We start from the raw sequence: 24,994 nt of genomic DNA on the forward strand, positions 1-24,994 counted from the left end.
CTTACAGAGAAAACCACAAATCATATTAAATTTCCCAGTTTAATTATATGATGTAGGAAGGTTACACTTCAAAATTTAACGGGCTTTTAATCCAGAATGACCCAATTTGGAAAAACGACCAGATTATTTTTTGTTGTTGCTATTGCTCAACCTTTATCTTTCCAGAACTGGGGCTTTTGCTACTATGACACATTTTAAATAGCCACTTTTTTCCCATCTCAGAACTTTACTCAGGCCCAAGCTTCCCATCCCTTCCTTGGCCTTATTTCATTCTTATTAGCACAAAGTCAAATGTCTCTTCTTGAGCTTAAATCTATGGTATAAAAAAGTATTCATTTAAAGCAGCGTAATTCATATAATATTTATCTAGATACATTGACACATAATGCCATTCAAGCAAAATATTCAAATACAAATTGTTCATACACACTTTTGACCAATAAAGCTTCATAATTTCAATTAAGTGTATTTTTTTATGTTTATTTACTTTATTTTAGAGAGAGAGAGAGGAGCATGAGCAGGGGAGGGGCAGAGAGAGAGAGAGGGAAACAGAGAATCCCAAGCAGGCTCTGCATTGTCAGCACAGAGCCCAATGCGGGGTTTGATCTCACAAACCCATGAGATCATAACCTGACCTGAAATCAAGAGTGAGGTTCTCACCCTACTGAGTCACCCAGGTGCCCCAAGTGTATGTTTTTTTTAATTGTTTACTTGTTGCCTCCCCTCAAAAGACACTCATTCTTTAGATTCTAAGATCTCTGGATTTTAAATTGTGAATTTTAAAAACTTACGTTAGTTGCCTATTTTGTTTTGCTTTGTTGTTGTTGTTGTTGTTTAAGGAAAGGTACAATTCTTTTTGTTAATGTATAGTTTATGATGATACATATTTTAATATGCACTCTGGGGGGGAGTTAGTTGATCTTTATCTCCATCCAATGACTCTGAAAGTAAGGTTCAGGCAGTGTTCAAGTGTTCATTCCTGTGAACAGATTCCTTCTGGTGAACATCCCTTGTCTCATTCACTGGGGACACCCAGGACAGCACTTCCTTTGGTGAGAACTCAAACCTGTTAGTTTTAGGCTGTCCTCTTCTAATCTATGGGGATACAGTGATCATGCCTTATTTTTATTTCTAGACAACCAAGAGAAGGCTTCCTGGGATCCCTGCAGGAGGGATATATGGTGGTTTGCAGGGATGCCGCGGGAAGGTAGATGCAGGGCTAAGAGCAACAGCAGAGGTTTCAGAGATTCGCTGAGGCACTCATATCTCGGCAGCCGAGTATCACTACTTTTTAATAATAGTGGACATTTTTCCCAATAAAGTGCTTAACACTATTACCTTTTGCGATTGCTGGCACTCTACAGAAACGTGAGAAGATCCCCTTAAATTTTTTCTTCATGTTTTTAATGCTTTTGCAACCTCTCTTGGGTACCTGTGAGAAAGACACTTAGGAATTTGTCCTTCCCAGATACCATGATTCCATCTGGCCATAGTGAACCTAGGACCACCATGATGCACAAAGCTGGGTGGGGACCCTTTATTTTGATTCATTAATGACCCTTGGAGTTAGGCAGCAAGCCAGCTCTGACAGCATCCAACTACAATATGGGACAATGGCTGGTTAATTCAAATCCAAATGGGTATAGAATGGGTCCACAAAATCGTTTAAAGATGAATGGGAAAGGTAAGGTGCTTCCTCCCCAGTGCTTGAAATTGAACCAAGGAGCACAAATGGTAAATTAATCTAGTCCAGGAACAACCAGTCACGTAAGAGATTATTCAGAGCCAGAAATGCTCTTAAAGACTAGATAGACAGGCAAACTAGATAGGCAAACTAGATAGACAGTTAATGGTCTGTCTCTAAAACAACAAAGCTTAGGCATCCCATACCACAAAAAGGAAGTAAGGAAGAGACATAATAAGAAGGATTCAAAAAGTAAGGTGTTAGAGTCTAAGCATTCGCCCACCCGATCTTATCCCACTGACCACCTCTGCCATTCTCAGGGTCTGTGTTGTTCCAGATCCTATCATACCCACATCAAACTATTGGGAGGAAAATAACATGCTTAGAATTTCAAAACAGATCCACGGGGCCTCCTGGGTGCTTCAGTCAGTTAAGCGTCTGACTCTTGATTTCAGCTCAGATCATGATCTCACAGGCTCTATCCCAGCATCGGGCTCTATGCTGACAGCATGGAGCCTGCTTGGGATTCTCTTCCTCCCTCTCTCTCTGTTTCTCTCTCTCTCTCTCTCTCTCTCTCTCTCAAAATAAATAAACTTAAAAAAAAAATAGGTCCAGACTCTATGCTAAGAACTGCATTGCAAGAGGGAAGGAAAAGAGAACCCACCAGCTTGTCGCTAGAAAACCACCACACCCCTATTTTTTTAACACATCAAAATGACAGTCTTCCTTAAACACAAGTTCAACCTTAGACCCTTTCTGAGAATTGCTCTGTGATCAGCAGGGGAAGGGGAGCCTCATGACACTCATGAAGAAGAATCAAAAGAACCTTTGAACTAAACAGAGAAGAGAAAGATGAACCTTGTAGTCATTAGTCACCAAACCTCAAAAAAGGGTTTTGAAGGAAATGCCTTTGTCAAATCTTTGAAAGGAGGCACAATTGCTTTTGTGGTAAAACACAATGGATCTATCATTTTGGGAAACTATTCCTTTATTTAACTAGTGACAAGTAGTGCTAGCTTATTAGGAAGGGCTGATTTATTTTCCTTCAAAATGTCGTCTACCTCAGGACAGGTCAGGGTGGCTTTGGACAAAACCTCTGAGTCCAAGGGAGATGACAAGGTAATCTGTGAGGTCCCTTCCCTTGTCAAGATTCTGCAGATGCTGCAAAAGCCATCAAATCCCAGAAAAAGGAAGCATGAGAAGAGGGGGAGGGTTGGGGGATAGGATACACCTGACGGTCCAAAACCGTGGGTGGGCTTGGCAACCTCAAAGTTGGGACCATCAGCAATTGGCATTTTCAGCCTTCATCACTGCCTTCTTGTTGCCATTAATTTTGGTATCTTGTGATCATAGCTCTTTCAAATGGGGTGTGTAGTCCACATTTCCTCTAGGGAATATGAACCAGAGGATGGGGGATGTGAAAGTAACAGTTCCCCTGGAGTTCAGGAGCTTCTGCCCCCAGAATTATGTTATGAATATTCAAATGTGAGCAGGATTTTCCTGCTGGTCTGCAACAACAAGCAGACCCCCCACCCAAGGAACATCCTAGAACTCTGCTGGGCAAACTGCTGATGACACACGTTTTAGACAGGACTAAGGGGAGACATGTCTCCATGCTTCAACCATGTGGCCTTTGAGCCCACTTGCTGGCACTCAGACGTTGGAACAGTGAAGCCTGTTCCAGGAGAATGTCATTGCTGCAGACCTGGGCAGCTCTACCCTCAGTGGACACATTATAGATGAACAAGGCAACACACAGTCCCACACTCCCAGATCTCTACGACATTCGGCAATGAAGTAGGGAGAGGCTTTTCCAAGATGAAATATCCAATGTTATACAATGTGACAGACTTTATTCTGTCTTCCTTGGACAAAATATTGACACAAGCAAGTCTCCCTTGTAGAATCCATGCAGCAAAATCATAATTCAGATTAAACAGAGAATCCATGTAAGAAGCTGACTCTAAAATTTATCCGCATTATTTATAAGAAGAAATCCATGATTAAATTGTTATCATGAAAAAAATTTTAAGTGTAATCAAATAAGGCCACTTAAAAAGAGGAGATCTTTCCAAGCACAAGTGTAGCACCCAGTATTTATGCAAGTTTCGAATGATTTATTTTATTCATGAAAGCTAGTTCACATTGCCCTGTCTAGAGAAAATCTTTGTTTGCCTAATTCTTGCTTATAATTAATAAAACCAAATTCTTTTCATAGGAAGTGAATCATAATTGCACTTCTGAAGACCACCTGTGCACAGCTAGTGCAAATTAAACAGGCATCACCATAAGAATCGAGCCATTGTGACCTGCTGCCTACTTTTGAATTTAGACTAACTGAAAATAATTTCTGCTTGGCCACGGTCCTACATTTTCCCCTTTTCCAGAAACAGAGAGATGATGTCTGATGAGTAGGAACAGAATTTACAAAGATTTGCTCCTCACCACAAGCCAATCTAACCCAGGCATACCATGACCAAGAGATAATACAATACATTCTCAGATATAAATGTTTCTAGACAGCAACAATTACAAAATACTATTAGTGTAGAAAATATTAATTTCCATTTCACAGGTTAAGCATATCATTATTGGAATTAGTTAACATAGATTATGTATTCATTATATAGACCACATTTGTTGTGTTGTCTTATAACAGTCATATAAAATAGGTAGTCCTTATCTTACAGAGAAGGAAACTGAGGAAGTTAAAATATAGTCTAAGTAAAAGACAGATCTAGAATTAATATGCAACCTGCCTGATTTTCAGGCATATAATCTTAATTATTATATGATTTCTGCTTCCCTTAAATCCATAGTAAAAAAGTATAGAATTAATAAACTCTTATATTTGAAAGATGTATTAAGTGAGTCATTTAATCTAAGTCTCTCCCACCCCAGGTAGGAATTTCTTCTTCAATGTCTTTAAAAGAAAGAACAACCGAGACTTTATGAGATATTTCTGGTACTGGAGCTTCTGATTTTGGGTAATAGTTCATTTCATTGTTGGATCACTGTAATGATTAAACAGATCTCCCTGATTCCAAGATGGCATTGTAAAAATTTTTCTGATCTCTTTTTCCTCTAAAATTCTATAGCAAACAAGAACAAGAAAAAGAAAAAGAAACTGTAACATCAATGAAACCAGAATTGAATCTGTAAATCTCAAACCATAATGAAGACTAGAACAAAACACATAATAGTAAATGATTCAACAGAAAAAGGGTGCTTCACAGAAATGGTTTAGCAGGATGAGGGAAAGACAGTGGGAAAGTTAGAAGCAATATCATTTTCTTGGTAGATTTTGTTTTGTTTTGTTCAATATTTTCTAAATATTTTATTTATTTATTTATTTTTTTCAACGTTTATTTATTTTTGGGAGAGAGAGAGACAGAGCATGAACAGGGGAGGGGCAGAGAGAGAGGGAGACACAGAATGGGAAACAGGCTCCAGGCTCTGAGCCATCAGCCCAGAGCCTGACGCGGGGCTCGAACTCCCAGACCGCGAGATCGTGACCTGGCTGAAGTCGGACGCTTAACCGACTGCGCCACCCAGGCGCCCCTATTTTATTTATTTTTGAGAGAGAGAGAGAGAGAGAGAGAGCGTGCAAGCATGGGAGGGGCAGAGAGAGGGAGACACAGAATCTAAAGCAGACTCCGGGCTCTAAGCTGTCCGCACAGAGCCTTACCCAGGACTCAAACTCATGAGATCATGACCTGAGCCTATTCCACTGACTGAGCCACCCAGGCACCCCTTTTCTTGGTATATTTTGAAAAAACTAAAGAATTTGAGGTTAATATTCAGCAGGTAGAGGTACTATCAAAAATATTAGTAGAGCTGATTTTATGGATTGGGTTTTGGTTGTTGGTTTTTAATTAGGAGAATGGTCAGACCCAAGCGTCCCCAGTCGCACCTAAAAAAGTAAAGTCACCTCTCTCCATCCTTTCAGGATACCTGAGGATTGTTCTCTGGGGAAGCTTCACCAGAAAGACTACACTCAGAGTTATGAGGCCCAGAGGAGGAAGTGGGTGAGCAACAATGATAAAGTGGGAAGGAAGTTAAAGCTGTAAGTCTCTAGATTTAAAAACCATTAAGCATCCAACACAATAAATGGGGGAAAATGCACATCAAATTTTATCATTGTGAAACTTCAGGATATAAAGGATAAAGAGAAGATTCTAAAGGTTCCACAAAGGGAAGGAAAAGAAAAAAAAGAAAAAAAGATCATACAAGAGATCAAAAATAAAAATGACCTTACCCTTTAAGAAAAAAAAAAATGAAACCTAAAAGACAAGGGAATAATGCCTTTAAAAATTCAATAGATATGTAAAAAAGTTTTATCAAAAAAAATTTTTTACGTTCTGTAAAAAAGTTTACATCCAGCCAAGCAATCAAGTAAGTATAAGGGTAGAGAAAAAGCATTTGAGACGTACAAAGTCCCCCATAAATGCTTTCTCAGAAAGCCAACAGACAGCATGTTTTACTAAATGAGGAAGTACACCAAGAAAGAGGAAGAATGGGAATCAGGAAACAAGAGAAAGGTAAAGGAATTCCCAGGATGACATCAGGGGAAGTGTTAGGACCACAGCTGTGCAGCAGGCCGAGAAAGTCACCAAACCAGACCATAGCAGAAAGTCAACGCTCTGGGGATGTTTGTATATGGGGGTGATATCTTCAAGAAAATACTAGAATGTATAAATTATCTGATAGATTATATCTTGTGGAAAATTGCATAGCAAGCATTTTACAGAACTTTTGTGCAGTTTGGGAAAACAGAATAGCCTCAATACTAAGCAAATGAAAAGAAAAAGTAATCATTAACTCCAGGAAAAACAAAAAGTTACAAAAGTATGGAATTATTTATAGTCAGTGCTTTACCCAATTTAGCAATGAACATTATTTCAATAATGAAAATATAGAATATGAATTAAAAATTGAGTTGTAATTTAATGAAGAAAATGAGGAAAAGGGGGTATAGCTAAAATCTTTATCTATTATTATGGGAAGACAATAGGTAATGTCAAAAACTGATGAGTTGACAGCAATATCAGCATCTTATTTATAAATGAGAAAGTAAACTACTGGGGAAATACCTGCAACAGTTTAATATTATTACCCCTGGGGAATATGACAAGGTTGGAGGAACAGGGTGAGGAGGAGGACAAGGGATTATTTTTTCTTGTGGTAAACTTACCATCAGTGACTTCCAATTTTCTTGTAATATTTGCATAAAAATTAAAATGTTATTTTCAAAAAATATATATTCCTTACAATAGCTCAAAGGTTTATTTTATTATAAAACACTCAGCTCTATTGATTTGTTTTCTTTACCTTCCCAGTTCTTTGGGCCTCTACCAGGCCACAGAAGGATTCTAGAGAGCTACAAGTTTGTGTGTTTGTATACATTTCAATAATAATTGAAAATGTATAAGCCTATTCTGGATCGTCTGGATAACTGTCATTTTGGTGCCATCACTATTCTATTATGTGCACATCTAATCAACTTAGCTCCAAGTAGCACTACGTTTTTTTTTTAAGTTTTTATTTGAATTCCATTTCATTAACATAGAGTGTAATATTAGTTTCAGGTATATGATATTGTCATTTAAAACTTCCATACAACGCCCTTGCTCATCACAAGTGCACTCTTTAATCCTCATCACCTATGTGACCCAATCCCCCCACCACCCACATCTCCTTGGTAACCATCAGTTTGTTCTCCATAGTTAAGAGTCTGTTTCTTGGTTTGCCTCTCCCTTTCTTTTTTTTTTTTCCACTGTGCCTATGTGTTTTGTTTCTTAAATTCCACCAATGAGTGAAATAATATACTGACTGACTTATTTAGCTCAGCATAATACTCTCTAGCTCCATCCATGTAATTGCAAATAACTAGATTTCATTATTTTTTATGGCTGAGTAATATTCCGTTCTTTTTTATTTTTTATTTTTTCTCAGATCTAGGGTTAGGGTTTTCTCAGATCTTAGGGTTAGGGTTATGGCCCAGGTGAGGGTATATAAGTAGCACTACTTTAATAATTGCAAGAAAATGAGGGGCGCCTGAGTGGCTCAGTTGGTTGAACATCTGACTCTTGATTTTGGCTCAGGTTACGATCCCAGGGTCATGGGATCAAGCCCTGCATCAGGCTCTGTGCTGAGTGTGGAGCTTGCTTAAGATTGTCCCTCTCTCTTTCTCTCTCTGTCTCTCTTTCTGCCCCTCTCCCCCTCTCGTGTGCTCTCTCAATATATACGAAAAGAAAGTAAATCTTTAAAAAGAAAAAGAAAGTGAGAAACAGCTATAAATGATGTTAGAATCAAAGGAAGTCCAACTGAAATTATGGCAGTTAAGGTCAATGAAACTTATGTAATAATTTGAATGGACCAAGTGTTGAATAAATTGAGTCATTTCTCAGGCACATTGTAGAAGAGTGTCATGAACTCAATAGGACCAGCAGGCAGTACCATATTTGTGTTGCAAGTGGCAATTTGGGTTCAGCAAAATACCATCTGCCACATAAAAGTAATATTTTCATTTGAATTATACTTGTTCATCTCATAGGGTTCTTTAAATGATGTTTTTAAAATTGGTACCATATAATAATTATAAGCAGCAGATGTTTATATCTACTTTTATATTAGTACATACTGCTACAAATGATAATACAGTAACTTAGTTCAATCACGGTGAGTTCTTTTTTTTCCTTTAAATTAATTTCATTATTAAAAATTCTGTTAAAAAATATGTGCATTACTTAAATTTGAGAAGCACTGACTTACTGTTTATACTCACTGAGAATTCTAACTGGGTCAGTTTAATGCAATCCAGTATGGTATGCCGCCCAGTTCTAGGTCCTCACCAAGAACACATTAATTTAGAAAGAGGTACTTTTTTTCTCCCACCCATTTTAATTTACCAACCTTATCATCAAATGATGCAGTAAACAGCTTATTGTCTTCATTATTGTAATTTCTTTATCCTGACCCCTATTTGTTGGGAACACTCATCTGATATATAACTTATGCCTCCTCCCCTGAACTCAGAGAAGGGGGTGAGAAAATGGGGGCAGGATATTTTAGTTTTCCTTTACTAAGGTAACAATTTACCATGAATCTGATAGCACTGAAACAATACAAATTTATTATTTTATAGTTCTGGAGGTCAGGACTCCACAATGAATTTTACCAAGCTAAAATCAGGTGTCTGCAGAATTGCATTCCTTCTGGAGGATCTAGAGAACAATCCATTTCTTTGCCTTCCCCAGCTCCGAGAAGCTTCCCAAATCCCTTGGTTTGTGGCCCCACAGCACTATGACCTCTTTTGGTGTCTTTTTCTGACACTGACCCTCCTGCTTCTTTCTTTTGTTATAAGGACCCTTGTGATTACATTGGGCCCACCCAGATAATTCTGGATAATTCCCCCATCTCAAGATCCTTAATTTAATCACACCTGCAAAGTCTCTTTCACCTTGCAAAGTAACGAATTCACAGAGTTTCTGGGATTAGGATGTGGACATCTTTCTGGTGGCACTATTCTGCATACCACGACAGGTGTCATTATGCCCACCCAGTCCCAGAACAGAAACTCTAATGGAGGAACACATTCTCCAGAAACAGAAAATAAAGGGCATGGTTGTAAGTCAAGAGAAAGAGGCAGAAGGTTCTTTCTCTGAGGAGGGTTACGGAGCAGGTTGAAGACCTAAGAAGGGTGGAAAAACTTGGGAAAGCAGCAGTGGAAAAGTCTCCAACTCAAAAAGAAAAAGTGACTGCCTCCCCATAGGGCTTATCTAAAATAGATGTGAAGGCAGTGACGTCAGTAAGACGTGGGATGTGAGGCCACGCCAATTACTGTGTACATGAAGATGCCACTAAACCCAGCTCCAGGACACCACTTCGATTTTTATTTCAAATTTTACAAACCAACCAATGACATCAGGATTTAAGGAGTTCTACCACCTCCTTTTTGTTATGCCATTGTCCCCCCGCCCCCCCCCCATGATTCCCATAAGAAATCTGACACTAATTAGACTAGCATAAGAAGGAAAAAAAAAGTAAGATGATTCATAGACCACACTGGAGATAAACCCAGAAATAAGAAAAACTGATCTCTGCCCGAAAGAACACGGGTGAAAAATCGCTCTAACAGAGGGGCATCTAGTGAGAGTTAAATTTTTTTAAGGACAAAACACAGAGAGTTTGATAAGATATACCAACTGCTTCTCTTTTCTCAAGACGTTTGCCCAGGAGGCAGCTACTGAAACTTGGGTGTATTTCTCTCTTGCTGTGTCACACGCTGTTCCTTTCCCTCCCCACCCCCTCGCTGCTCTCCTGCTGTGCCTGTGGTGTGTGTGTGTATGTGTGTGTGTGTGTGTGTGTGTGTGGTTTCTCTCTCCCTTGTAAGAACACAGCCGCCTGCCTGCCTGTCTCCTGCTGTCGGGGCTCCTCTCACTAGCTTTTTGCTGCTTTTTGCCTCTTCTCTTTCTGCTTAGCTCCTTGCCTTCTGGTAAGTGCGACAAATGCTCCCCCCAAGCCCTGTGAGAAGCTGGAGGGTGCGGTTTGTGGTGTTCAAAACTTGCAACTTTGAGGCTGCCAGTGAACTGTGGAAGAACTTTCCATTGTTTTATTTATAATTGAAATGTGTTGCTCAGAAAGGGATGCGTGTGATAATTGGCTGGACTACCAATACAAGTGAAAAATTCTTAGAGGAGAAAAAAATAAAGAAAACGAGGCAATAAAGTTTATTAAGAAGATAAAATTTAGAAATAATTTCTTGCTGTCAAGTTATTCATAGTGAAAGGGACAATTTAAAAGTAGCAGAGTTTCTTGAATTTGTTTTTTTTTCCCCCTTCTTGTTGATTTATCCTGAGGCTACTTTTAGGAATTGAGTTGTCTCGTGGTTTACAATGACTCAGTCAACTCTGTTTTAAAGTAAATGTGGGATATGAGTTTAAGGGATATCCATGGAATTAATATTAAAAACATCAATGACTGTGGCCTCTGAGGAATGAAGAATAAATCAAATACAACCAAACTTTTGCATTTAGACTAACCGTATTAAAACTCCTGTGAACAGTTTTAAATTCATTGCTTTGAAGTTGGGTTTACTTTAGATTTTATTTCATCCCAAGAAGCCTCCCTAACACGTTAAAACTCACATATGTATTTAAGCCAGTAAATGTTTACTGCTTTTAGTTTTGATTTAAAAAGGATTCGCTTCCCTTGATTTTCAAAGAAGTGCCAGATGCCACGGCTACTTTTAGAAGAGCTTAAAATAACTTCTGGCTGGACAGCGGGTGCTGTGTGTCTTTCTTGGAGTTTAGGGGAGGCAGGAGTTATATATAGATGAGTGTGCCCAACAAGTAGGGGTCAGGACACAAAAAAATGCCGGTGATGGAAACATTAAGGCTGTTTACTGTATCATTTGATAATCAAGTTGGTGAATTAAAGTGGATACAAGAAAAAAGTGTTTCTTTCGAAATTAAGGAGTACTTGATGAGGGCCATAAGTAGGTGACAATGACTGTAGGTTGAATTTTTCGTGCTTGTTGGTGCTCAAGCACTTGACCTGCCCTTCCCTGAGAACAAGAGGAGGAAGCTGTGCAAGGCATGGAACAGTATGCTTTTGTTTTTGCTCTCATCCCCCCACCACAGCAGAACCTATGCCCTAGGAGGACCCTGTCATATTTTTATGCTAAGAATTAGCAGCATCACCATTAAATACCATTGACAAATAAAATGCACCGTAACTTAAAGGCCTAAGTCAATTCCACTGTAACCTAGAAACGGTGATATCCAGAAACCCTGGAATTCTTGACTCAACTTGTACTTCAGCACCTATTTCCAAACAGCCCCTATTATATGTCGATTATTTCCCAATAATATTGGGAACATTGCTATTTCCTAAAAATTATGAAGTTATCCTAGAGCTTCTTGACTGAGAGAAAAGATTTGCAATCTGTTTTTTTTTTTCTAAAAGAAAGCCTGTTTTTACATTGGAACAAAAAAGTGTTATGGAAATTCAAGAAATTGTTATCATGACCATCACCATGGTCCCATATTAGTCTGTTGGTTAATTTATACCCTCCTTCATTCTCCATCTTATTCCAGAAATGAAGCTAGTTTGAACCTCAGAAAAAGTGTCTTCCTGATGGATAATTACGTGTTGCTCATCTGGGAAAAGGAAAATACCAGAAAAGCCAGAAAGTATTTCCTGTATGCAGTATAATAATTCATTTACATCAATGTACTCATATTTATCAACTCTTCACTTATGGGTTAAAACAGAGTTTAGGACTACAATTGTTATGAATGATTTTAGTAAGTTCAGTGGCTCTTGTATTAAATGTCTTAACTTTGAAAAAATAACACCACTTTAAACATTTTTAATGTAGACATTCATGTCCTTCCAATGATTGTAAGGCTGTATAGAATAATATCAGAGAGAGGTAGCACAAATTGGCTTAAGCAACATGACAAACACAACCTGAAAAACAATATCTTGAATTACTCCATTAGTGTCAATAATAGGAATTTCTTCTGGAACTTAAAGACCAAAACCAAAAATATGCTAGTAGTATGACCCACTTTGGAAAAATGGCTCCCCACTGTTTCTACCTTAACTAACTGCAATATCGATGTCTTGTCAAAGTACATTCATTCTATGTTAGAAACTGTAATCAGTAGGTGCCCTTGTGGGGATACCCTTACATTTTACATGTAACTGTATTAACTACATAAAACCTGACTATGCTTACCACTAGATACTGCTCCCAGTATGGAGATGAATCAGTCTGTACAGCTCTCGGGGGAACCCCAATCAACACCTCCAGGGGACAATTCATTACCCACTCAAAATGGTCTGGAGAAGCAAGATGAGAAGGATTCCTCAACCCTACTCCAAGCACCAGAGGGGAAGGCAGGTATGCAGACTGAACAGGGAGCTCATGATATCTCTGAGGAGCTGAACCGACAACTGGAAGACATCATCAATACATATGGGTCTGCTACTGAAAAAGAGGGTCCCACCAAAGCAAAGGAGCAGCCTGAGAACACAGAACCACCCGACCATGAGGACAGGGACTGTGATGAGGCCACTGAAGAGATCGAGAGAGAACCCACAGCTTCTGGAGAGCCAGCCACAGCCAAAGAGGCTGTCAGTAATAAAGAGCAAAAATTGGAAAAGAAAATCCTGAAAGGATTAGGCAAGTAGTTGTGTTCTAATGCATGCATGACTTTTCTTTGAGGTGTTCCTAAAAAGGGACACTTCCTCCAACCTTTACTAAAAGCCACATCTCATTTTTGGCTATTACTGTAATAGCTTCCTTCAGGGTCTCCTTAAACTTCCCTTGCTATAATTGTGTTTAGCCACTTCCCCGCAAAAGAGCTAAAGCAAACTTTTCAACATGTTGCTCACCTACCCTCTCTCTCCAATGGTTTCCCACTGCTCTTAGGGCAAAACCAAAATTCTTAACATGGTCTTTCAGGCCCTAATGGTCTAACCCTAACCAGTCTTCCCAGCTTTATCTCCCATCACTCTTGCCCACAACACCCCTTTTCTGAACTCTCTGCCCCTATCAGCACCACAATGAGTACTGCCTAATTGCCAATCATTCTGATCTTCTCTTTCCTTTGTTTGAACACACCATGCGTTCCATCCCCCACAAAGCCCACATACATCCTATTTCCTCTACCTAGAAATCCTTACCCATTCAGCCCTTTGGGCACTTAACTTAGTATTTAGCTTACAATCCAAATGGCATTTTCTTAGCCCAACCCTACATAAGGTCTTCTTGTTTTCTATTTCGATTGTACCATGTATCTTTCCTTCCTAGCATTTAGCAGCATTTGAGAGTGTGCATTTCCTTTTTGCCATTATGTGGTTAATGCATGTCTTCCCGGCTAGCTTTTTTCGATCAAGAACAGGGATTGTGTGTACATTCAGATGCCATTGGATGCCTAGCATCTAAGATAGTGGGTGGCACATGCTAGGTACTCAGTAAATACTTGTTACAAGGAGGAATGAGTGAGTAAATGAATGAAAGAGAAATTGTTTAAAGCAAAGCTAGTGGAATCTGGATTTAAACAAAATATATAGAGATGGTTTGTACATGAAATGATCACCAATTAGATCACTTAGTACGTTCTATTACTACATGAAATATTTTTTATTAACAAAACTCTTTAGAAATCAATCAATTATAGAATGTCAAACATTGCAGAAAACATGTTTACTCTCATTCGCTTATTGATTCAGCAAATATTTATGAATGCCTAGTCCTTATAAGGTACTGCGTTAGGTACACAAAGATAAATAAGTCATTATGGACCTTTGGTTAAGGAGCTGTAGGTATGGAGAGAAAAACAGACGTTTAATCTAATTGTTATATAGAAGAAGTGCTAAGAACAGGCACAGGAAAGTTGTTGGGAGGGATTTTATACCAGAAATGGCTGTGAAAAAAGAGCGAATGGGTTAAGCTTTTAGCTACTGGTGGAAGCATGTTACTATACCCAGGATAGCCCCCCTGCCTGTCTTCCTTGGTGAATTCCACTGTGACACCACAAATACCACCTCTTATACGGTACCTTCCCTGACATGCCCAGGTAGAGTTGGCATCACCTTTCTTAGTCCTCCATTCGATCTTCTGAAGCAATCATTTGTTTATATACCTGCTTCCCAAGGAAGGTAGAGAATCTATCAGGAGAAGCTGTAATGTCTTATTCATTTCTGGAAGATAACGTGGCAAAGTGAAAACTCATGGGCGCTGGAGTCAGTGCGGGGTTCGGACTCCAATAACGAGCTATCTATAACCCCCCAAATATGCCAATGCGTGGGATATGACTATGGTGCTTTAAACCTACTGCTGGCAATGATTTCAAGAAGGGCTAAAAGACACATTCAAATGGCGCACTTGGCCCACCCAGCATAAAGAATAAAATAACCCAAATAATACCTTGAAAATATCTACCCAGTTCCAAAGTGCAAGATTGGAATCCCTCAAGTGTTTTTGGATCTTTGGGAAAGAGAATAAAGTTGCTCTGCGTTCAAACACTGTTTTTCCTTATCTATCCAAGCCATCTCAGGAAAGTCCCTTTTGGATTAGTCCCTGTGTAACTTCCCATAAGACAACACAAAGTCACGTCTCAGAGGTGAATGATTTCAAGTGTTCCTACCCAGGAAAGTTATTTTGCTTTCTCACTCTAAAACAACTTCTATAGAGGAATGTGTCTGTGTTGTATTGAGAGGATATGAAGAAAATAGGAGTAAAGTCAAAGAAGACCAATTGTGGTTTCTTCTCTGTCTTCCAGGAGCTATTTCTAAATCCATATTAACCATTTAATTACCAAACAGTCAAAACCATTTTAAAGAAAAAAATTCCACAATTCTAATCCTCCCACTATCTACAAGTTCCCAGATTTCAACTAAGCCTGTGGTCAGAACCAATGTTTGTGAAGCAGGGTGCCCACTCGTGTCCACTCTAACCGCATGTGTATAAACGCTGACCCTTCCATGCCATTCCCCTGAACACCATCAGTACGTTCTTCTAACCACTAGTGTTTCAGCTACATTATGATGTTAAAAAAAATTTTTTAGTCTAATTGAAATAGGTAACCACCGATGTATTTTTTTTTAAGTTTATTTTGAGAGAGTGAATAAAAGTGGGGAAGGGGCAGAGAGAGAGAGAAAGAGAGAGAGAGAGACAGATCCCAAGCACAGTCAGCACAGAGCCCATTGAGGGGCTCCATTTCATGAACCGTGAGCTCGTGCCCTGAGCCCAAATCCAGAGTCTGATGCTCAACCAACTGAGCCACCCAAGCGCCCGTTGTAACCACCATTTTAAACACTATTTCAGCCATCTGCATGTAGCGTTAGCAGGCTTATTAGCTGTATATCAATTAAACGGCTCTGTACTATCATCTACACCAGTGGTTCTTAAACTTCATTGTGCATTAGAATTGAATACTGAATTTATAAAAAATGCTATTCCTGAGCACAAAAATTCAGAATTTGTAGGAATGGAGTGGAACCAAAGCACCCTGGGTAATTTTGATACAAACAGATTGTGGAACAATGATTCTGATGCTTTAGAAAGTGCTTCTTCCGCCCTCTTGGAGACCAAAAAAAAAAAAAAAAAAAAAGTGAAGTGTTGACTATGGTCTTCGTTAGAATCTATTTGGACTTTTATAGAATTTTAGTAACTCATTTGACCAGTACCTGAAAAGATATCCTTAGACTTTGCTTAGGTGCTTAATCGAAGATGACTCTTTAATTATTGCATGCTTCTCAGATAATATTTGTTTTGTTGGTATTTTGAGATGCTGAAATGTTCTGGCTCTCTAACCCAAATTTTTCCCATTGTATATATTTTGGGACATTTCAGATTTCAACAAAGCTAAAGTTTCATTACTGCCAGAATTTTCTGACCTTTAATGTATACAACAATGAAAATGTCCAATAGTGATGGGCATAGTTTACAACATTTCCTAGACTTATTGGACCAAAGAGACCCTTCTTTCCCAAACACTTTGAATATTTGGGAAATGTCTCTACAACCCAAGTATCTAGGACTTGTTTTTCCTTTAGAGACTGCATACCCCCTCACAAGCAACACACTATGCACCAAAGCAGTTGGGGAAACATTTTTAAATCTCTTTAGTTGGTAGAGTCACTTTCTCCTTGGCATTTGAACTGAAAGAAACAAGAACATATAAAACATTAGACAGCACCATGGCACGCCCTGTCAGCATCTAAGTATTCCCCCTTGCCTCCCCCACCCCATCCTCCAGACTCACAAGTGTCTTAATAATCACTTGTCTGCCAACAGGACGTGGGTTGCACAAGCACCACATAGTATTAAGCACAAAACAATGACAGAATATAATGTCCATTCTGATATTTAGGTAGATAACTGATTGAGTAGGAAAGCATAGGTTTGAAGTGTAAGCCTAGGAGGAAAACAAAGCTGATCCACAGGTCCAGGCTGAGCTCAGAATACATCTGGTCAACCCACTAATTTTATAGACAGGGAAATTGAAGCCTAGAGAGTTTAAGAGTCTGCAAAAGAGGTTACTCAACTAGTTGATGCGACTGTGAGATTAGTCACAAAGAAAGCAAGGGAGCAGAACTGAAGTCACTAATATTGCAGGACCGAAGATACATAAAAACTAAATGGGGTACTGGTTGAGGAGCATTTATTAGAGCTCAGTGAATGGGTTTCATCTTTAGTTACAGGTAGACTTTCAGTTCTATCATCTAAGGACCTTGACTAGGACAATGGATTCTGAAATGTCTTTAGAAAGTCATTTACTTACTCTTCCTTAGAATGAGCCCTTTCCCAGAAGATGTGTTTCATCCATTTTAGCTTGATTTCTAGTTTCACTGTGAAAGAGGAATAAATTTTGCCTTGATACAAATGGTAATTTATTTATTTTATTTATTTATTTATTTATTTATTTATTTTGGAAGAAATGGTAGGAGGCCAGAGGAATTCAGGGGAAAGAGGAATCAGCAAAGAGTGAAAGGTTCATGAGTAGATTCACAGGAACGCTAGATCTCGGGCCAGGTCCTAAAAGGAGAGAGGGGTTTAGAGAAGTGGGTAGAATAGGATAGAAAAATACAATTTGAGCAAAATGATTAGTATTCTCTTTTGATCAGAATTAGGAATAGATGTTTTCATTTTTTCCTGCTCTTTCTGGTATTTTTCTTTCATTATAAGGTTTTGTTTTGTTTTCCCTGGAGTAACCTCCTCATTATTAGACTCTTAAAGGTTTTTCCTTTTAAGAAAGTTTTCTTTATAGTTACAGCCAAGAAATCACTAACAGTTTAAACATATCACCGCCTGATCTAATAAGAGGTCCAGGTCCAGGGGCCCCTGGGTGGCTCAGTCATTTAAGCTTCTGACTCTTGATTTCGGCTCAAGTCATGATCTCATGGTTAGTGGGATCCAGCCCTGTGTTGGGCTCTGCGCTGTCAGCTTGAGATTCTCTCTCTCCCGCTCTCTCTGCCTCTCCCCCACTCATGCTTGCTCACTCTGTCTCTCTCTCTTAAAATAAATAAACTTAAAAAGAAAGAAAGAAAGAAGTCCAGTTCCACTCCCCAACTGAATAAGAGGCCGAAGTTCCAAACGCATACAACAAGGTGACTAAAAACACAAGAGATATGAAATGTTGGCCAAATAAAAACAATGTAACAAGAAAATACAGGGCAGGTAGTATTTTCAAAACTGGTAGGTCATTAAAACCAAGCACAACAAACAAAACCAGACTATGAGAGGAAATAATGAAGGATAAGAGAATCTTGATAAATTTTTAAAGTGGACAAAAATATTTTGGAAAGACAAATATACCATCCAAACATTGCTGTTTTTGTTGTTATCTAAATTAAGCTAAAAATGGTTAAAACTACTCTAGTCATGGAATCAACAAATCCTAAATGCTAAACTCAGAACCCATTTAGTCAACTTACTAATTTTATAGACAGGGAAATTTAGGCCCAGAGAGGTTAAGACTCTGTAAAAATGGTTACTCAACTTCTCAATGGCAGGGTGAGTTCTAGAACTCAGGTTCTAGACCTTATCCTTAGTCCAGTGTGTCTGTCTGTCTCTCTCTCTCAAAAATAAATAAACATTAAAAAAAAATACGAATCTGGGTCTAACACTGAAACAGAATATTCATGATCTTTTTCCAGCTTTAAGCTTCTGCCACAACACATGGAAATTAGGGAGGGGGAGAAAGGCACATGTGTGTAACCAAGATGAAATTTTAGCCCCCAATTTCTAAAAGATAATTTTGGAAGAGAAAGAACAAGGTTTTAGACACTCATCAAATCTGCATGAATTTAGAGGGCTCCTGGGCGGCTCAGTCGGTTAAGCATCTGATGCTTAGTTTCGGCTCACATCACCATCTCATGGTTCATGAGTTCAGGCTCCACATTGAGCCCTGTGCTGGCAGCACAGAGCCTGCTTGGGATTCTCTCTCTCTCTCTCTCTCCACCCCTCCCCACTCACACTGTCTCTGTCTCTCTGAATATAAATAAACTTAAAAAAATCTGTGTAAATTTAGTTTAAATGGTTATCGCTATGCTGAAAGTTTAAGAAAAATCCCAGGTCATATTTATATAGCTGACTTCATTATCTTAAGTGTTTTAATATCTTTGATGTAAGAATCACGTCTTCATATTACAATACTCCCTCGGTCTACAACCGTGCCACAGGTGCAACACACCCGTTCTTGTCGCTGAGGTGGTCCTACCTTCCTGGGGACCGACTACTAAATGCGTACTTTGTGGAGGGGTGACCGAATGCCCTTCACATGCCTCCCCCAGCTCGAGTGGGGACTCAGGTCTGTCCCTTGCTTTCTTTATGACGAATCTCACAATCACAGTGCTTTGGAATGACACACTAGGGGGAAAGGCAGTCATTCCCTCCCAGTAAACTGTCCCTGGAAAAAGTCAGTTTGTCTCTTGGGTCTGACACTATCACCAAATGACCCCATTTCTGTGGAACTGTAATTACAGCCTTTATGAGAAGCGGAGCAATCTTTTCGTCTATTCTTCCCCGCCACGGTAATCCCCCACAGCATTCTAGTCCAGCAAAACCGATGCAAGTTTACAAACTAAGCTCTCTGGTGTCACGAGTTTATTAATTCTGCACATGCTTGTCTCCAATTTCCTGGATTTGGTTGTTGTCGTTAAAGGGAGAAATCATTTGGGAAGGATAGACTGTTGCTTGCGAATGTTAACTTTCTAAATGTTTATTTTTGAGAGAGAGCACACACAGGAGAGAGACAGACAGAGAGAGAGAGAGAGAATGAGAGGCTCTGAAGCAGGCTCTGCGCTGAGACAGCAGAGTGCCCAATGCCGGGCTCGAACTCATGAGCAGTGAGATCATGACCTGAGCCAAAGTCAGGCGCTTAACCCACTGAGCCACCCAGGTGCCCCACGAATGTTAACCTTCTACGCAAAATAACAGAATATTAGAACCGAATATTAGAAACCTCAACGGGACCAAAACAAAACAAGACAAAAACCCTCTTCTCGCAGTTAAAGAAAATAAGAAGGAAAGAAGATACTTCATGTGAAGACAAAAATGTTCCCATCTCCCCCAGATGAGATGGTTTTACACGTCGGTACCCTTACTGGGGGGTGATCCTAGGCATACAGTAAATGTCCCAGGGGAGAGTAAGACCCATCTGTCCTCGGGTCCATCATGAAGTTGTCTTTAGGACACTGATCGTTTAATTTACGTGGCACTAGTGTGCACGCCTTGGCTTGGCTTTGTTCCGTTGTTACCAACCCTTCCTGAGCACTGGCCACAGAACAGACCCGTGCAGCGTCCTGGGCCAAATGTGATCTTCAGCAATCTCTTTCCTCTAACAGATGACAGAGGCTTCACGGGGGCCCCTTCCACAGACTGAAGGCAAGGGTGAAGGGATGTCCTGACCAAGGCACGTCCGTCCCTGCGGCTAGAGAAATAAGGCACAGGCGCAGTGGGGGAAGGGCGGCAGTGATGACCAGGGTAAACGCAGCACGCTAGGCCGCAGCCCATAATCGGAGAGCTGGCGGGGCCCCTCTCACACCCACCCTCTCCCCTGTCTTAAGCCACATCTCTAATCTGAACTGACTCACTGGGCAAAGATGGACAAAACCAGCTGTTAGGAATGAGGTCATGTTTTTTAAGAAGAAGTTTCTTATTATTTCTCTGGGTTTCCTGGCATCAAAAGTCCACATGGGAAGGGAGTGATTTAGAGCAAGCAGACAAACCTTGGACTCAAGCCTTGGCTCTGCCAGTACTAATTATGTAACTTTGGGCTTCTCTGGGGCTTCAATTTTTAATCTATAAAATTGAACCAGTTGGCTGGATGCTCTTTAAAGTCCTTCTAGACCTAAAATTCTTTGATGCCATTAGAGTTACCAGATTTAGCAGATAAAAATACAGGAGGCCAAGGGAAATTTGAATTTCGGTAAACAATGCAAAATTCTTTAGTACAATCACGTCCCACGTCCTGTATTTCATCTGGCAAGCCTAATTCCATGATTCATATGCCTCTCCGGGATAAAAGCAGATATTCCAGCAAAAGGGAAATGCCCGTTCTTGGGGAAAGGTTGTCAAAGCTGTTAACATTCTTACAGAGATTTACATCAGGAACCATGACCTCTACTGTGTGCCTTGACCTTCCTATCGTAACTAGACCGACTTGTCACTCTGTTCCACCTTGACCAGACTGTTTGAAAAGATATAATCAGTGGTACCTGCAGAGCTCAGGGTCCCACTCCTCCCCACCAACACTCAGCCCAATGGTGACTTGAAAACCAGATTTCCAGGCCCACAGAAAGGCAAGTGGGAGGTTGGGCTGAAGAAGACAAAAGGAAGAACAACGAGGAAAGAGGAGAAGCTGAGGTTCACAGGCGGATAATCGTGAAGAGATGAGTCTTCAAATGTAGCATGAACTTCCACGGGGACCAGAAAAGGAGACCGCCAACAAAGATGAAGACCTGGGTGGCGGAAAGGAAGGCCCAGGAAGGCGGATCCCGTTGTCACAGCGACACATAGAGGCCTGTGGAGAAGGTCCTCTGCTGTGTCTTGACTCGCTTTTCCTTCTAGGTTGATCTTAACTCATTCTCTGCTTCGTAGGAAGCATGATCAGAACACTCCCACCCAAACCTCGCGGAAAGCATTCCTGCACAAAAGCAAGAGAATTGGTTCCCCCAAAAAAGAGAGAAGAGAGGGACTGAAGGAACAAAAACAAAACAAAGAAAGAAGCGGCCTACTGAACTGTCAAATTTCCGTGCTTTGGGCTGGAATTCTAAAACTGCACATCTCCAGGCCGGCAGTTTGGTGGTAGTCAGAAATTTCGATTGGTGGTTTTGCTTCTTTTTTTTTTAAACTAATCAATGCAGGGAAATGGGTGATTTATTCACATATAAAGTCAGTGTTTTTTATTCTTTTGAATATTTTCAAAATATTTAAAGCCCTTATTTTTTTAAATGTCTTTATGGCTTTTTGTTTTCTTTCAAGGCAAAGAAGGCAACCTGCTCATGCAAACGCTGACCAAGCTACAAACACCTGAAGAAAAATTTGACTTTTTATTCAAGAAGTATGCTGAATTGGTAAGATCTCTGATTAGCTCTTTTTGTCAGAAAGATTCAGGCTCTGGTTAGAGCTGAGAAAAGGAGGCCGTTCGCTTTTCCTGTACCTCATTATAGACCATAGCTGGCTATCTCACATACGCCAGAGCGGGGATCTGGAAAAGCAGAGTTTTGTGTTTTTTTTAAAGGAAAAAGAAACAAAAACTGAGGGCAAACAGCAAAATAAAGAGGACAGGGACGCCTGGGTGGCTCAGTCAGTTAAGCGGCTGACTTTGGCTCAGGTCATGATCTCACAGTTCGGGGGTTCAAGCCCCATGTTGGGCTCTGTGCTGACAGCTCAGAGCCTGGAGCCTGCTTCGGATTCTGTGTCTCCCTCTCTCTCCCCCTTCCCACCCCCCCATGCTCTATCTCTCTGTCTCAAAAATAAATAAACATTAAAAAAGAAAGAAACAAAGAGGATAGAGTTGGAGTCTACTCTGCCTTCAATTATATGTATAACTTGGGGGGTGGAAGAAAGAATTATAGATAATTGAAAGCTGTGGATATTTTGAAGTTCTTTTGGCTTTGTAATATAACAGAAATATACTCTACATAAGGGCAAACTTTTGTTCAGTTCTTGTTCCTAGATGTTTTGAGGGGCCCCCTCAGGAAGGCAGAGGGATGAGTTACCCTCAATTTGTGACACATTCTCATTTGGTCTTGAAAACTTTATTTGTGCACTCACTCATTCATTCATTCAATCAACCATTCATTCATTCATTCATTCAACCATTCATTCATTCTCTTTGATCTACATTCTTCTCCCCGCCCCCACTGTGGCAAAGTGTCTGATGTGGATTACTTTGCGCCCAGTTCTAAGACCTCCTGGTGCAGGCTCCCTCTGGATAAGAGAGGGCCATTGGAAGGCAGGGAAGCCACCCACAGACATCAGAGAATCCGGGAAGTGCCTGGTCCCCCCGCCAGTACTCCTATAATGGGGCCACTTGGGAAAAAGAGGTGGGTTCACGGAAACACCACTCCCGCATGGGGACTCCCTTATGGAACCCGCGGCTGGGATGTGACATCCTCTCAAGTGGGGCTCGCCAACGTGCTTCTCCTTCATTCCTGCTTGCTTTCCTTAAAAGAAAAAAAAAGTTTCATTTATTCCTGTTGGACAAGCTGTCACAGGAGAATGAAACTAAGTCCACACACAGCAAAACAGTTCCTCCACGCGGCAGGTTGAAGGCAGATGGACCTTTACCACTAAAGCAGCTGGATTCAGAGCCTCTCCCTGGTATGGGCCCTTCTGAGACCCTGGACGTAATTCTCTTTTCTTGATTTTGGGTTTTTATGTGTCTGTGTTGTTTTCATGATTTTGTTGGTGTTGGTGTGTGTTGTTTTTTTTTTGTTTTTTTTTTTGCATGTGTGTTTTGTTTTAAAAAAAGGGGCCTCCAAACTCCTTGTCTTATCCCTATTGATGGAGTAGAGTTTAACAAGTGACTTGTCTTTCTTTTTCACTTGGACTTTCGTCCTGTGATTCCCGTCCTTCCTTTTCTTCCTTTCACCTTGACGCGTTCTCTGTGCTGAACTATCCTGCAGTAGACCCAGAGGAATTCTGAGGCCTTGAGGGACTGCCTGGTTGTTTATCTCTGCCAATACTTTTTAACTGGCTTATAATCACATAAACCCCACATCATGATGATATAAGAAATACTGAATACACGCAGAAATATCTCTAAACCCATAACCCTTAAACACAAACTTGGATTTATCCCTCTTCCTTCCCAGTTTTGCTACATAGGCAGAGATACTTTTTATAATAACTACTATAAGGTACTTATACTTTGGAATCTGGCTGGGTTTTCTTCTTGAGCTTTTTGGGTTTGTTTTTTTTGTTGTTGTTGTTGTTTTTTGTTTTTTGTTTTTTTTTTTTTGTCTCATAGGACATTTTCCCATGTCGTTTAGAGTCTTTATAATTATATTTTGTAACAAGCTATGTTATTTTCCATTAAGTAGCCATTATCTACCGGTTCCCTAATTTGGGGACATTAGATTCCTTCCACTGTTTGCTTTACCAAATATCACGGCAGTGAACACCGTCATGCTTTACATCTGTTCCTTCTTCATTTTATGGTCTTTGGGAAAAGTTCCAGAATTGGGATTATTGCATCAAATAGCATGAATGCCTTTTGTTTGTTGTTGGGCTTTTTTAACGGTCATATTACTTTCCAAAAGAATGGTAGAAATTTATGAAGCAGGCATCAGTGCATCAACTTGTTTTTACTGCAACTTATTTAACATTAGCTATTAACCTTCTATGAACAATTTCGATGCCATAAAGTAAGTTAGGTTTCAAAAATACTTTTACCAAATGTAAGGCCCCCGTTCTGACCTGTCCATCCTTGCTCTTTTCAGTATTTTCCACATCGTTTTTCTCCCTTTGCCTCTTCAATTTACCTCCTCCTACCAAGGCCGTTCATGTTTAGTTTCTAGTGCTATGCTCCATACTTGGCTGCATTGAGCAGCATTCTAGCCTCGCACAGGAAGCCATGTTCAGTGCCGCAGCCCACAGCCGCAAATCACTTTGCCCGTCAGTCCAAGATTTTTTCTTCCAGAGCCAGGGCTGTTCACCATGGGATCTCCCTCCACCTACTCACTCTCCTAGTCAAGAGTCACCTCACGGAGGTTCTCTTTCCAGACAGCCTACTCAATTCAAGCCTTACGTACTCTCCCTTGGCATTTATGTCCCGTCCTGTAATAGGACACGATATAAACTTTAAAACCCAGAAGATCATTGTAGAAAAAATGAATAGGAGAACATTGGCCCCAAACCCATTACATTTCCTTTTCAGAAAGGAAAAATTTTGAATAATTTCAATCTTTTACCTGGAGACTAAAACCTGTTTCATTGCTCACTGATTTGATATAGAAGATGTTTTGAGAACAAACTGAGGGTTGATGGGGGGTGGTAGGGAGGGGAGGGAAGGTGATGGGTATTGAAGAGGGCATCTTTTGGGATGAGCACTGGGTGTTGTATGGAAACCAATTTGACAATAAATTTCATATATTAAATATATATATATATATATATATATAGGAGATGTCTGATGTGTAGGTGTTAACATAGAATGAATCATCAAATTCAAAGCTGTGAATCAAACAGCCTCTCTAGCTAACTCACCCTTACAGATTCTGAATCCTGTAATATAATCTACTACTCTTTTCATTAATAAATAAAGATACCTCATGACTAAA

General features: G+C 40.0%; 1 protein-coding gene and 1 long non-coding RNA gene across 3 annotated transcripts in view; one reads left to right on the forward strand and one right to left on the reverse strand.

Annotated features, from left to right (window-relative positions):
- Nucleotides 1-5,019: 5,019 nt before the first annotated feature.
- On the reverse strand, nucleotides 5,020-18,262 carry LOC113598659 (uncharacterized). Its single transcript, XR_003419314.2, has 2 exons — nucleotides 16,468-18,262; nucleotides 5,020-16,363 (listed from the first exon to the last, which is right to left on the reverse strand). It is a non-coding gene; the product is annotated as an uncharacterized LOC113598659 (long non-coding RNA).
- TXLNB (taxilin beta) overlaps nucleotides 10,022-24,994 on the forward strand; it is a 51,905-nt gene continuing 36,932 nt past the window's right edge. The window contains exons 1-4 of one of the 2 annotated variants that reach the window (XM_027056757.2): nucleotides 10,022-10,181; nucleotides 11,785-11,889; nucleotides 12,438-12,878; nucleotides 21,690-21,781. In XM_027056757.2, coding sequence (XP_026912558.2) covers nucleotides 12,452-12,878; nucleotides 21,690-21,781 — 519 coding nt within the window. In that variant the 5' untranslated portion in view covers nucleotides 10,022-10,181; nucleotides 11,785-11,889; nucleotides 12,438-12,451. The remainder of the gene's footprint in view (nucleotides 10,182-11,784; nucleotides 11,890-12,437; nucleotides 12,879-21,689; nucleotides 21,782-24,994) is intronic. The other variant, XM_015080184.3, reaches the window with a different exon arrangement.

The sequence above is a fragment of the Acinonyx jubatus genome, chromosome B2, assembly GCF_027475565.1.
Source record: "Acinonyx jubatus isolate Ajub_Pintada_27869175 chromosome B2, VMU_Ajub_asm_v1.0, whole genome shotgun sequence".
Taxonomy (NCBI): domain Eukaryota; kingdom Metazoa; phylum Chordata; class Mammalia; order Carnivora; family Felidae; genus Acinonyx; species Acinonyx jubatus.